General features: G+C 39.0%; 1 protein-coding gene across 4 annotated transcripts in view; it reads left to right on the top strand.

Annotated features, from left to right (window-relative positions):
- Positions 1-14,643, top strand: part of SLC7A11 (solute carrier family 7 member 11) — a 133,805-nt gene that overhangs the window by 15,912 nt on the left and 103,250 nt on the right. For all 4 annotated transcript variants that reach the window (XR_011471542.1, XR_011471541.1, XM_070415183.1 and 1 more), the window contains exons 4-5: positions 2,329-2,454; positions 6,176-6,275. Coding sequence is in view for 2 of the 4 variants with exons in the window: in XM_070415183.1 (XP_070271284.1) it covers positions 2,329-2,454; positions 6,176-6,275 (226 nt within the window). In the remaining 2 variants the exon portion in view is untranslated. The remainder of the gene's footprint in view (positions 1-2,328; positions 2,455-6,175; positions 6,276-14,643) is intronic.

The raw sequence follows: 14,643 nt of genomic DNA, 5'->3' as shown, positions 1-14,643 counted from the left end.
CCATTAATGCTGTGTCTGTTTCTTCAAGTTTTAAGCTTCAAACATAGGTAAAAACTTTCTCTTAACCTCCCACGTAGCTTATTCCAGGCCCAGCCTTTCTGATCATCCTTCCTTTAAGCCCTTCTTCACTAGGAAACTCCAAGCTCACTATGTGGGGGATCTACAGAGCCCTTAGTTTTTCCATCTTTGAATTTTTTTCAAAAATAAAAATTGCTTTATTTATTGCTTAAAAATGCTGCATGTTCATTATAAATTTATTGAAATAATGCAGAAAAATAAATAAAAATTGAAAATTATTTAGTGTTCTAACGTCTATAGATACCTTCTGTTAATGGTTTGATACATGATTTTTTAGATTTTTTTCATTTCCTTTCTGCCTTTGTGTGTTTATATCTGTCTATCCATCTCTGTCACTTGCTTTATTGGTCAGTATTATATCATGAACACCCTTTCATATAATAAATATCTGACTACATCATGATTTTAAATGCCTGCATAGCAAACCATTAAAAAATGTCCATTAATCAACCTTCTTTTAGGGGTTTAGGCTATTAAGTTGATAACATTTGTACTGATTCTTAAATTCTGAAATGAGTCAGTGGTTATGTCAAGCGGTGGAAGAGGAAAAGATAACGCATTGCTGCACATAAGGAAAGTTTCCTGTTGCAATTTGAGTAAGAGCTCTGTGTTTTGTTTTATCTGTGGAGAAATATCTTTATACATTTTTTGTTATTTATTTGGGAGGAACGTACATTTTAAAAAATAAAGCTTATAGATAATAACTGCAACTATGGAGCTGCTTTTGGGTGGGAAGAGGTGGTTAACACTAAGCATAAGGTTTTGTAAAGAAGCATAGCATTGACATCCACTGCCTGGCCCTAGAATGACCCCATCCTTCCTGCCGAGTATAGGAGGCAGCATCCATCACCACTCATGTCATGTCTTTTTGGCCCACGGTAGTGGTTTTTGGTTTTGTTTGTTTTTTAAACTGAGTATCCAGCTCATTCACTCATTCAACAAAATGGAGCTGATGATCTTCCTAGGGCAGGCGTGAAGCTGGATGCTAGCAACGCAGAGATGGATATGGCTTGTTTTCTCCTCCAGGCTCTCATGGTCCACACAGGGTGGGGGGCGTGGCTGGTCGTGTGCTGCTGGGAAGCCACAGGCAGCCTCCTTAAGAAAGGGACATGCTGCTGGCTTCGGACCCAGGGTTCATCCTAGCCTGGGTGCTCTTTTGGACTCTTTGTCCAAGTCCCAAAACATGTCTTGGGAGACGCTTTGTTTTGGGTAGGTTGGGAGCCACGCTTGGCCGTGCTAATTGGACAGTGGAGAGGAACAGCAAGACTGCTGGCCAAGGCTAGTCCTGTGAGTGAAGAATAAGGTCCCAGCCACGTTCTTAACGTCTTACTTCTTCTTGAGTGTGATTCGCACTGAGAGGTGAATATGCACACAACCACTGAGGGAGGAGATAGTTGCTGCCTGAGCAAGCTGAAGAGTCGCATTCAGCAATCTGCGCGCTGCAATGACTTCAGGATTTGTTTAGAAGATATTTTTATATAATCATTACGGCGCTATACTATCTATTCACTCTTATATTAAAAAAAAAGAACAAGAAATGACTTCTCACTGTTCAGAGGTTTTATCTAAAAGCTTCACAAACTTTAATGTGTATGAAAATCACCTAGAGATCTTGTTGAAATGCAGATTTGTATTTCTTGGGTCGGCCATGCCCGAGTTTCTGCATTTCCACAATGCTTCCAGGTCATGCCAACACCTCTGGTTCCCTGGATGACCCTTAGAGCATCGGTTCTCAACCTGTGGGTCGCGACCCCTTTGGTGGTTGAACGACCCTTTCACAGGGGTTGCCTAAGACCATCGGCATATCAGATATTTACATTACGATTCATAACAGTAGCAACATTACAGTTACGAAGTAGCAACGAAAATAATTTTATGGTTGGGTCACAACATGAGGAACTGTATTTAAAGGGGCAGAAGATTAAGAACCACTGCCTTAGAGCCATGGTCAGCAAACTGCGGCTCGAGAGCCACATGTGGCTCTTTGGCCCCTTGAGAGTGGCTCTTCCTAAGCCTTAGGAGTACCCTAATTAAGTTAATAACAACGTACCTACCTATATAGTTTAAGTTTGAAAAATTTGGCTCTCAAAAGAAATTTCAATCGTTGTACTGTTGATATTTGGCTCTGTTGACTAATGAGTTTGCCGACCACTGCCTTAGAGTAATCAGGACCTACGATGTCTTCATGCCAATAAGGATTCTCCTTTTGTAACTTTGTCTGTTTTTTGTTTGTCGTTTGTTTGTTTGCAGCTGCAGTGATGGTCCTAAATAGCACGAGTGTCAGCTGGAGTGCCCGGATCCAGATTTTTCTAACCTTTTGCAAGCTCATAGCAATTCTGATAATTGTAGTCCCTGGAGTTATGCAGCTAATTAAAGGTATGGACTGAAAAATAAATGCTTTTTAAAGTACGTATCTGCTTTTGGTCTCTCCAACACTAACTTTCGCTTGTACTAGCAGAATCCCTTAATTAGTCTCTGCTTGTGGATCTTGGAATCTATACTGTCATCTAATTGATATGAAAGCCTGCTACCCTGAGGATGAGTTGGTATTTAGAGCTAAATGGCAACAAGAGCATTAAGACTGGGCCAAGCAACAAAATAAGGCATCAGTGAATTCTCTCTCGGTGTAAACTGTTTGAAGTGAAAACTCAAAGTGGAAAAAAAAATCTGCGGTTACACTTTAAACTAGTTCAGGGACGGTAATGAAGATTAAAGATATCTGGAACATAATAAAAGATGATCAATAATTCTTTTCCTTTATGGTTACTATTCCCTTTACCTTAAGAATGGAATTTTGGCAGGGAGACAGATAAGGGAGTAGCATTCCTAAAATCCAAATATCTGACAAAAATAGTGGTGAATACTCAATTATCAGTTACATTATTTTTAATGTAAACTGCATTTCAACAGAAATGTAACACCATTTTCTGGGAATACTTGCCTTACAGAGTTGACTGTTTAGTAAGAAACCTGAGGTGGTTGATGGGGTGATGTCATTTTGAGTTTCAGTTGTTTTAGGGGAGGAGGCACATGCTATAGCTTGGGTTCAGGGGAAGTTGTTGGAGAAGCAGGCCCAGGTGAGTTATTTAATTAGCAATGGGCATGATAGTAGGAAGTAAATAGGAAAGCGAGGTGGAATTGTATGGGAGTGACCTATAACTTGAGCATGTAAAGTATTTAATGTTTACATGGACATTGTCAGCTCCAAGGAATTTATTGGGAAGTTTAATGAAGTTGCAGAAGAATTACACAAGGCAAAGGATATGCCAAAATTCAGCAAAATGGTAGAGGCATTAAACCAGTGGTTCTCAACCTTCCTAATGCCTCGACCGTTTAATACAGTTCCTCATGTTGTGGTGACCCCCAGCCATAAAATTATTTTCGTTGCTACTTCATAACTGTAATGTTGCTACTGTTATGAATCGTAATGTAAATATCTGATATGCAGGATGTATTTTGTTCCAAATTGAACATAAAGCATAGTGATTAATCACAAAAGCAATATATAATTATATATGTTTTCCAATGGTCTTAGGCGACCCCTGTGAAAGGGTTGTTCGACCCCCAAAGGGGTCGCAACCCAAAGGTTGAGAACCGCTGCATTAAACAATAACAAACAGCAAAAGGTCGGGGAAAGGGATTTGCTGTTGTCCAGTTAATGAGCCCAGTGGGAATTCTTAGAGTCCTCCTGGCTAAATGTTTGCATCCAATCCAGCAACCTTGGTCTACTCAGAATAAACACAGTAAAGAGAAGACAGGAGCTGGCTCTCCTTATTCACGTTGGTCTCCATAGAGCTAGCCTGCTCAGGTTTTATCGATTCGTGAGAACTGTAGGGAAAATGATGTTTTGTTAGTGCTTTCCTTTTCTGGGCTAACTCCTTAGTCTTCTGTAAGGCGCTTCTTCCATTTTTGGAAAGTGTGGAAACTCTGGATCATTGACCCTACTTTGGTTCTAGCTTACGTTCCAAAAGGTGACATATCATCCTTGAAAACCAAAATCGCCACCCCCCCCGCAACCCCACCCCTCTTTATCCTTTTTGGTGTAATGTATGACTGTAGTCAGTTTTTACCACTTACTTAAATGTGTGTGTGAGATGAGAAGAGGTTGCCCAAATACTACTGTGTTGTAGATTCCTTGAGAGGAGAAGTCATGAGATACCATTGGGATCTTTCTCAGCACTTTACACTAGAACGATCCTTAGGATAAAATCTTAGGATATCCGTGTTTAAAGTGACCAGGCTTCCTCATATATCTAATCTGAAAAATGCCCCAAGAGTATTACCACATTCAAAGTAAATTTTAACATTTTGGAGAGCATTCTTAGCGGGTATATTTACTCCAGGACTATGAAATGGTGAGTTTCTTTTTCTCTAACTAGATCACATATTTTCCACATGAATTTGAAACTCCAGAGAGGAAAAAGGGTGTTTGTTGTTTTGTTTTACTAATACAGATTGTGCAGTTATGTCTACTCTAATCAGATCCTGAAAATAGTTCTATGGTCTCTATTTACTTATGAGGATGTGTTAAGCTTTCCTCTGAAGATCATGACTTCCCTCTCCCCGAGACCTCTGTGATGCAGTCGCAATATCCCTGGAGTTCAGCAAGGCCTCTCTTCTGTAATACTCTAAGAAGGCACTTTTCAGGATTTGGTTTCTCCTACTGATTATTCAGTGCTATTAGGAATCCTTAGGCCAAGGAGACCACAGATCATGATTAAAAAAAAAAAAGATACAACAGATGTTTTTATCAGAGTTCCAGCATTTATAGTCCCCACTTATGCGGAAGAGATGTTTTAGTAAAATAGGCATTTCTGAATTCACTGTATCATTTTAAAAAATGAGCTGCATTCGGGAATTGGATGCTTAGAGAGAAAAATCATTTAATGTATAATTCAACATTCTCCACTGTTGGTCTCAAAACTCACACATATGATGTTGATATATCTGTTGTTGCTGGGCAATCCAGGCAGCAACTGAAATAGGACTGAAGAGAGAGGGTCTCATGTATCAGCCACCTCCTTTAATTTACTTACGTGAAGACCAATTTTGAAACAGTGTCACACTTCCTATTAGGATAATCTCATTTGCTATTTGCTTTGGGACAGAGACTTTTTTTATGCTTCACTTCAGATATTGGCTGACTAAATCTGAATTCTTGTTTTTTGGTTACTATCCAAAAGACATACAAGAAAAGGGCCCTTTATGATTCACAAAGTAGAGAAAAATGTGATCAATAAAAGTGTTCAATCCACATGTTGATGCAAAATTTGTTAAAATGTATCTATTTTAAAGTTCAGTATAATTTCAGTGTTTCTAGAAGAAACACTGAACATCAGTGGACTTTCTGCACAGGGCCGATACTAAATCTTTTTAATTTTGTGTGCCATATGGGCTCTGTCACAACAACCCTACCCTGCTGTTTTAGGGTGACATCAACCATAGACTGGCAGTGTCAACCATAACACTAGTGGGCCTGGCTGCACTCCAATAAAACTTTATTTACCAAAGAAGCTGGGGGGGGGGGGGGGGGGGGGACGCGGACGGGGGGCGGGGTGGAGCAAATTTAGTTGCAAGGTTTTCCAATTCCTGTTGGTGTCTCATGAACTACTGGGGAAAAGCAGGAAGTTAAATAACGTAAGAATGTGCTTCAGGGCTTTCTTGCCACCTCCTCCTTGAGAATAAATCATGGATATTTCTTCCCAAGCATTCTATTATCTTCATCTTAAAGAATTCTATCATACTCCTATAAACTGTAGGTTAGCAAAGATCCTTTAATCTTCACTCATGGTCAAACTCTGTCAAGAGTAGAGGCACACTCAAATAAGGGATTTTTTAAAAAAATACCATTTTCCTCTTTGCTATAATTTTATTAAAAGAAGTGTAAAGTAGTGTTAGTGGTGATCAATATACTTTGGGGACTTCATCTCTGGAATGAATACAGTATTAATAGATAACATTGGCAATGGGCAGATGGTAAGAAACCTAGACCCCAAACAGTATAGTTTTTATCCAATCCTCCCTTTCCCCCTCCCCAAGTTTATGAATAATAACCAGTTCTTTGAAAAGTCTTCAAATCTTTTTCTTCTCATTGCAGGGCAAACACAACACTTTAAAGATGCCTTTTCAGGAAGAGACGCCAGTATCATGGGCTTGCCACTGGCTTTCTATTATGGAATGTATGCATATGCTGGCTGGTAAGTGGATAACTGGAGATGGTAGTTAATCTAGGTCAGTGATGGCGAACTTTTTGAGCTCAGCGTATCAGCATTTTGAAAAACCCTAACTTAACTCTGGTGCCATGCCACATATAGAAATTTTTTGATCTTTGCAACCATAGTAAAACAAAGATTTATATTTTTGATATTTATTTTATATATTTAAATGCCATTTAACAAAGAAAAATCAACCAGAAAAAATGAGTTCGCGTGTCACCTTTGACACGTGTGTCATAGGTTCTCAATCACTGGTCTAGTTCATTAGCTCCTTTGAGTACTTCAATTTATTGCCAAGTAAAGTGCTAGGCAAATGTGACAATCCAGTGCAATTTACTTTACTTGACGTGAAGAAGATGGCGTGGCTCCACCAGGCCCATTCCTGAGCATGTAACTTAATGCAAACATAATTAGGTTCCCAGTCGAGGTGACCGCTAGATTGAGCCTAATGTCATAAAACAAGCCAAAGCTGGGTCTTAAGAACCAGTGCAAATCACTTGTAAGTGTGGATCAGGAAGGACATAATAGTGCCAGGAGATATTAATGATGGCTACTTTGCTTGTCAAAAGACCTTTCAGCTAAAGCTTCAAGGGTGTTTGCAAATAGCGACTGATTTTTCTCCACCTTCCTATGAGAAAGAAATAATACAGATGTAGAAATAAGTAAGATGCTCCCAGGAGGTAAAAGGCATGGAAGTGTTAATTTTAACACTTTAATTAAATTGGAGTGTTTTTAATTTTAACACTCCAATAATGAAATCAGTTGTGCTAGATCAGTGGTTCTCAACCTTCCTAATGCCGCGACCCTTTAATACAGTTCCTCATGTTGTGGTGACCCCCAATTTCATTGTTACAAATTGAACATAATTAAAGCTTAGTGATTAATCACAAAAACAATATGTAATTATATATGTGTTTTCCGATGGTCTTAGGCGACCCCTGTGAATAGGTCGTTTGACCCCCAAAGGGGTAGCGACACACAGGTTGAGAACCCCTGTGCTAGATAATCTGTTACATTTTAAGGGACCTTACAATTTCCTTAAAACGATCTCAACATTTGAAAAGAAAATATGCAGCCAAGTTCATGAAAATCACCAGACTATGGAGGTGCATCTTTGAGGCACGTCCAACTGTGGTACCTTCCCAGGGAAGCATTGGAACTTTGTGTTTATGCCTTGTTTTGTTCGGGAATTTGAATAACAATAACTGTGGATAAGAGTGGGATTTTTCCTAATTTAATTTTATTGATCTAGGACAGTGATTTCCAACCTTTTTCATCTCGTGGCACACATAAACTAAATTTCGTGGCACACCGAGAAATATATTTTTTGCTGATCTGACAATAAATAGTTATAATTTTGATTCATTCACACCAGATAGCTTTTGTTGTGTTGGCTGTTGTCATTTTTTTTTTTTTTTTTTTAATTTGACAGTGTAAGGCAGTGGTTCTCTACCTTCTGGTCCTTTAAATACAGTCCCTCATGTTGTGACCCAACCATAAAATTATTTTCGTTGCTACTTCATAATTGTAATGTTGCTACTGTTATGAATCATAACGTAAATATCTGATATGCAGGATGGTCTTAGGCAATCCCTGTGAAAGGGTCATTCGACCGCCAAAGGGGTCGCGACCCACAGGTTGAGAACCACTGGAAGGGAAAAGAGGTCAGTGCCCCTGACAAAATAGTCAGATAGTGCATGTTTAACAAATTTTTGTGGCACACCAGTTAAAAATTGCTGACCTAGTAAGATTTAATTGAAGCAACTTTAGCTAGAAAGCCCAGTAGGTAGAAATATATTATTTAAGTATCAAAATTGTTGTAGTCAAATTAAATTTCACTGTTTTGGGATGATTAGTAGCAATATATTTTTTTATTATTTATAGAGCTAATAGTTGTACAGGTTTAGCTGTGAGAATGTTCTGAGTCTAAAAATAATATCAGGAATCTACACTAGTTCAAAAATTATGTAAATACATTTCAAACACAAATACAATTTTCTTTTGTTTCTTTAGTTTTTAACATCTTACCTTCCAGCTAATGCATGGCATATAAAAATATATTTCAAAGTAAATGGAGTGTTTACCCTGTTAATCTCATTGAGTTATGAAAATATAGCAGTAGAGGAGAATTAGGAGAGAACGGGAACTTAAAATTTTAACATGGCTTTTGCAGCAAAATATGTTTGAAGGTTGTTAAAAGATTGTAGCTCTAAGGAATCTAGCATAACATTTGTATATTACTGGAATATTTTTATATCCATTGTGTGTGAGCGTTAGTCTTGAATCCCTCAGTATTTTGAAGTCTTTTTAATTTTTGTCTAAAGCACAATGTGGTGCTGGGCAGAGAAAAGAATGGAGTTGTGATCACAGGGTTAGCATTGGAATCAACTATTCTGTGGCTATTCAGCCTGGATCAGAGCTCTGGAGCCCTGGGGCATCAGCCAAGCTCCTGGGAAGGTCACTAGGAGACACCAGCGTGAAGTGGGGTGGTGGCAAAAGCTTTCAGCTAGAGCCAAGTGCTTGGAGCCTGGGAGTATTCAATCAAGAATGTGGAATGTGGAGATAGTCACAAGGGAGATTTGATTAATTCTATTGAATGAAGTTTCTTTACTTGTGAGTACGATGCATCTGTTCCCACGGAATATTAAAATATTCTTCTACCTAGCTCTCTCCCCCTGCTAACAGCACTGAATATTCAGGTCACCTTCTTTATCTGGAGCAAATCTCTACTTCTGTAGGCTTTTGAGGGCTGGTAGATTTCTTTATGAATAAAGACTCTTTTCATGTTGAATTATCTTGTTACTTTAATTTTTTTATTTTTAAAAAAAATATTTTTATTGATTTCAGAGAGGAAGGGAGAGGGAGGGAGCAATAGAAACATTAATGATGAGAGAGAATCATTGATTGGTTGCCTCCTGTATGTCCCACACTGGGATCGAGCCCACAACCCTTACATGTGTCCTGACCTGGAATTGAACCGTGACCTTCTGATTCATAGGTCGACGCTCAACCACTGAACTACGCCGGCCAGGCTATATTTAATTTTATTGACATTGAACCCAAAATGTTACTCTTGTTAAAATGATTTAAAAAGACAATGTAGGTGATACAAACAACCGTGATTTAGTACTTCATAAAGTGGGCAGTCTCCACTCTCAAGGGTCCACAGAACTGCACAGTGGAGTGGCAGACGGGAAGCTCTTATTGGGTAAAGAATAAGGAACAAAGAAGAGAAAAACAGAAAATGAATAAAGAGCAAGGAAATAAGTATAGAGCCCAGAGTTGGCTTGCTTTTGGGGGATCCAGCAGCTCCATGTTGGGCCTAAACATTTATCTCAATACTGTTTATAGGGTAAATGGGGTTTACATGAACCTTTATCCTTTTACCCATATAATCCTCATGTCTACTCCCTGTTTCAAAGAATAGGAAACTGTTGCTTTTCTTTTATATTCTTGAGGATTCAATCATCGTCCTGGAAATTAAGGCCAGGATTTTAAATGAAATGTCATCTGATACAAGTGGCTTAGGTAGGGGACAGATAAGTAACTATATTTTGATCACAGGTGGTTATGCTACCTGAAAGCTACTTTGTGGATAGGCAAAAATAGTCTGGTTGTAATCTATGGCCATCAGCCTTAGGAAAAAAAATGAAGCCGTGTTTAGAAGAAATAGTCTGTTGGCTTGAAGTTCCCGCAGAAAAGTTAATATCTGGATATAAATGGAACAAGAGGGAGACTAAAAGAGTTCCCAGGGAGAGGGGTGTTTATTAATTTTTCAGATGTGATCCTTTCTCTCTGACCTCTCTCTGACTTGCATGAGATATTTACAAGACCGGGTTGTGGAATTATAAATGGGGCCCTAAATGAGCCTCCACTCCCTCTACTGCTGTGACAATGTTGGATGGGAAAAAATAAAAAGTATGGGGGACATTGCACAGAAGTAAGACAGAAGCTGCAATTGTCATCAGAACTTACCCACCTGGGGTGTAAGTGAAAGCAGCAGGAGCCTGGTTGTCCTGGAGGTCCGGCTCCGTGCGCAGTTCACCTCCCGCGCGTTGAATAGGAAAAAGACACTGCCAGGCCTTGGCTGGGATGCCGGAGGACGTTGGCTATGAGGAGTGCAGAACCTTTTTAGAATGATAAAAACTCCTTCACAGAAACATGATTAGGGGGAAAGAAATCATTAACCCAGCCAGGTCACAGAGTTGGGTCAGAACAACTTTAATATTCTTGCCAATGTCTGTATTCAGAGAAATATGCCTGCCTGTTTCCCTTATGGCCCAGGGGAGTTCAACCAATTTCAGCCTCATACCTGATCCAAAGCTAAATTTTGGTTGGTGGGATTTTTTTTTTTTTTTAAACTGCATGGTAGAAAATGGGTTTTCGGTGTCTTTTTTTCTTCCTTTTAAATCCTATCCTCAGTGGATTTGGTCTTTCTAAAGCACCTGTGGGGATTATTTTGTACCATTGTGTCAAATCCCATCTAAAGAATAAGCTTCTTTTTAAAAGAATTCACATGGTTGGGTACTGGAATGCATTGTCAGCATTGCGGTGCCTTTTATACACAATCGTGGAAAAGCTGAGACAATAGATCTTGTGAACATTCTCTGGAGGCCTTGAGGAGATGTAAGGCAAAGAGGATGCTCTTGGACTCATTGCTAGAGGCCAGGAGAACATAAAGGTGTATTTCCCCCAGGATGGGAATGTTTGGACCAAAATAAGAAGCTTTCTTCTCCCCACCCCTACCCTGCCCCAAGCCCTTTCCTTGTCTCTCTTCTCCGGAGCTGTGACAAATATTTGAAATTGTGTTCTTTTTCATAAATATTTCCTTTCTTGCTTTAACATTGTTGGAAAAAGACATTTCTAAAACAAATATTAAGACAGAACTGGTTATTTTTGATATGACAACCTTGGAAATATTTTTTCATTTGTGTGCTTTTTGTTTTGTTTTGTTTTATTTACATTTTCTTCCTATACTTCCCATTGCCTTGGGCTTTTAACAAACACATCAAATCCCTAAGAGTGCATATTCCAGATGTAAGTATTGATTGCTGCTTGCCTTCCTGGTATAACTACAACCTCTATTTTTAGAATGTACACTTTAGTCATTAAAAGATATCTTTGGCTGCTAACTTAAAAAAATGTTTTTATTGATTTTTTAGAGAGAGAGGAGGGATAGAGAGATGGATACTTTGATGAGAGAGAAACATCCATCAGCTGTCTCCTGCATGACCCCTAATGGGTTTCGAACCTGCAACCCATGCATGTGCCCTGACCAGGAATCAAACTGGGGACTTCTTGGTTCATTGGTCGGCTCTCAACCACTGAGACACACTGGCCTGGCTGGCTGCTAACTTTTTATTTATGTATGTATTTTTATTTTTTAATATATTTTTATTGATTTCAGAGAGGGGGAGAGAGAAACATCAATGATGAAAGAGAATCATTGATTGGCTACCTCCTGCACGCCCCCTACTGGGGATCCAGCCACAATCCAGGCATGTGCCCTGACTGGGAATTGAACCTGTGACCTCCTGGTTCATAGTTTGACCACTGAGCTATGCCAGCCAGGTAGGCTGCTAACTTTTTAGATCAACATTATCACTACCATTTTCTCAGGTATTTCCACTTAAAACATATCTTTAAAATATTAGATACCTTAACCTTGTTGAAAGATAAATTTATACAATTAATAATTCCAAGAGTTTATTTGAGCAAAAATTGATTCCAACTGGGCAGCTTCCCATCTAGCCGATAGAAAGGAGCTCCAAAGAGCTGTACAAAATGGAAAACTTTTATAGGCAGAAGGAAGTGGGAACAAGAAAGTTAGACTCCACTACACAAAAAAAGCAGGTTGGTTACTGAAAGGTTACTTACCTGTCTATAGGCAGATGGCCTAACTAGTTCTGGTCAAATGATTCCTGATTGACTGGTTTCAGAGTCCATTTCTGGGAGAGCTGGAACTGTAATTAAGTCTCAGTTTGGTGACATGTGGCTTAGCATAAGTGACTCCATTGGGGGCCTGTTGTCTTGTTTTGAACAACCATGAGCATTAACTGCCTACTTATTAATTTAGATAAGTGTTTTATAAAGATGGAATGTGATAGGCTTTCTCATCTTTGTTGTAAGTCATGAGAAAGTTTAAGTATATTAAAGGCTGATGGGCTAATATGCCAGCCATTTGGTTTTAGGTTATGAAAAATTTGTACCTGTGGACCCAGGCTTTTGTGCACCTAAATAACTGATATTTTACCTCCTAACGAATACTAAGAGAACAGAAGGGTACATTGAAAATATCACTTAATTATTTTGTGGAAATTTCCTAACCTATGAAATGAAGAGGTAGACAGGTCTTTTTCTTTATATGTTCAGCTTTCCCCATTATGAACCCTTAGTTTTCCCATCTTCATGATCCAGTTATCTAGGTATGTGTATTTGAGGATGGAGTCTGCCTCAATCTTATATTTTGGAACCCTGAGAGGGAAGTACAGGGCTTTAAAGGGTCTCCAGCAGTCCTTTTGGTTGGAAAAAGAAGTCATGTGTGCAAGGTGGTGGACATTCCTGAATGGAACAAGTAGGGTCACAAAGTAAAGAAAAGGAACCCCTAAATTCTTTTGGGCCATAATTTTAGGACAATATTTGCAATTCTATAGAACTTGAAAATGTAATATGTTTGCCCAGAATGCTTCCTGTCATGTAATAGACCCAGAAAAGTGTTCAGGCCTTGAGAAATATTCTAAAAGTTCTGCTCTTGCCTGGCCAGTGCGGTTTAGTTCATTGAGTGTTGTTCTATGCACCTAAAGGTTGTAGGTTCAATTCCCAGCCAGGGCATATAACCAGGTTGTGGGTTTGACCTCTGATTGGGGCATGTACAGAAGCAGCCAATCAATTTCTCTCTTTCTCCCTTCCTCTCTCTAAGGATGTCCTTGGGTGAGGATTTCAAAAACAAGTTCTGCTCTTTAGTTATCAACTTTGTATAATGCCTAACAATGTGCTTAAACTTAACGGCCTAAATATACAAAAAAAAAATAGCAACTTCAGCACCTAGTGACTTGAGGTTATTTGGTGGGGTGCATACTGGAAAAGAGTGACTTGAAAGGGAGAAGTGTGACTTGAGAATTTATTATCTTTTATCCCATTTCAGTTCCTACTTATCCTCTGTTTATATCTAGAAAGCCGGTTCCCTAAAACTGAGCAATGCTCTTGTCATACTTCTATTGCCCTACTAGTTTTGATAGACTTGACACCACTACTAAAGTCTGGATTCTCAGAAGCCAAAGGCTAGGTGTACTTAAATTCTGTTCTCACTCCCGTGCCACAATCAGTGCTGTAGAATACTCAATCATACATTACTCATGCCCTGTGCTCATGTGCTCTACTCAGTCTGGGATGTCCTTACACCACTTCACCAGGGTAAATCTTAAACAGTTTTGAGGACTCAACGGAGCTGATGCCTCTTCTAAAAATATCTTCCCTGACCTGCCCATCTGGATTAGACCTGCCCCGGCTCCCATGGCGCCCTGTGTGTGCTCCCAGCATTGCCTCCTATGCTGTATCACACTATTTTATGGACCATTCTATAAACCATGAGCTCCTTGAAGCTAGAGACTAAGTATTTTCCACTTTCATGTCCCCAGTGACTGACACATGGTAATCTCATCTGTTACTGGAGCAGATTTTAGAAATGGTAGAAAATAGTTGGCAGTAAACATATATCTACCCTATGATCCAGCGATCTTATTCTGAGCATATAACCAAGTGAAATGAATGCATAGACATGTACAAGCATATCAATGGTGTCTATATTCAAAATAGCTATGAATTAGAAGTAATCCAAATGTGCATCAACAATAGACTGTATAGTGCTACATTCATTCCATGAATAGCAACAATGGAAAATACTGAATCACTGCTACACACAATATGGATGAGACTCACAAACACAAAGGCCAGCAAAAAAAGCCAGACACAAAAGAATAAATATTGTAAAATTGTTATACAAGCAAATATCAGTCTGTTGTGATGAAATAAGCAAATCTAATCTATGGTGGTAAAAGTCAGAACAGTGGTTGCCTTTGCAGGAGAGTGGAGGAGATGATATTACTGGAAAGGGCTATGAGGAAACCTTCTGGGAGGCCAGACATGTTTTATCTCTTGATCTTGTTGTTGGTTACACAGGTGTGTCAAAATTCATCATTACACATTAAGATGTGTGCACTTTACTGTTAGTATGTTATACCTCTATAAAAATGTTAAATAAAAAAGAACTCCATCAATGCAGTTTAATAGGGAACTGATTTGCAGGAGCTTTTGATTGTGGAACGTTTTCATCTTACTGTGAGTGTTTGCT

This window comes from Myotis yumanensis, unplaced genomic scaffold (genome assembly GCF_028538775.1).
Source record: "Myotis yumanensis isolate MYYU_CA2020_CCGP unplaced genomic scaffold, mMyoYum1.0.hap1 SCAF_5, whole genome shotgun sequence".
Taxonomy (NCBI): domain Eukaryota; kingdom Metazoa; phylum Chordata; class Mammalia; order Chiroptera; family Vespertilionidae; genus Myotis; species Myotis yumanensis.
The sequence above is the reverse complement of the archived record's forward strand: the minus strand, read 5'-3'. Positions and strand labels throughout refer to the sequence as shown.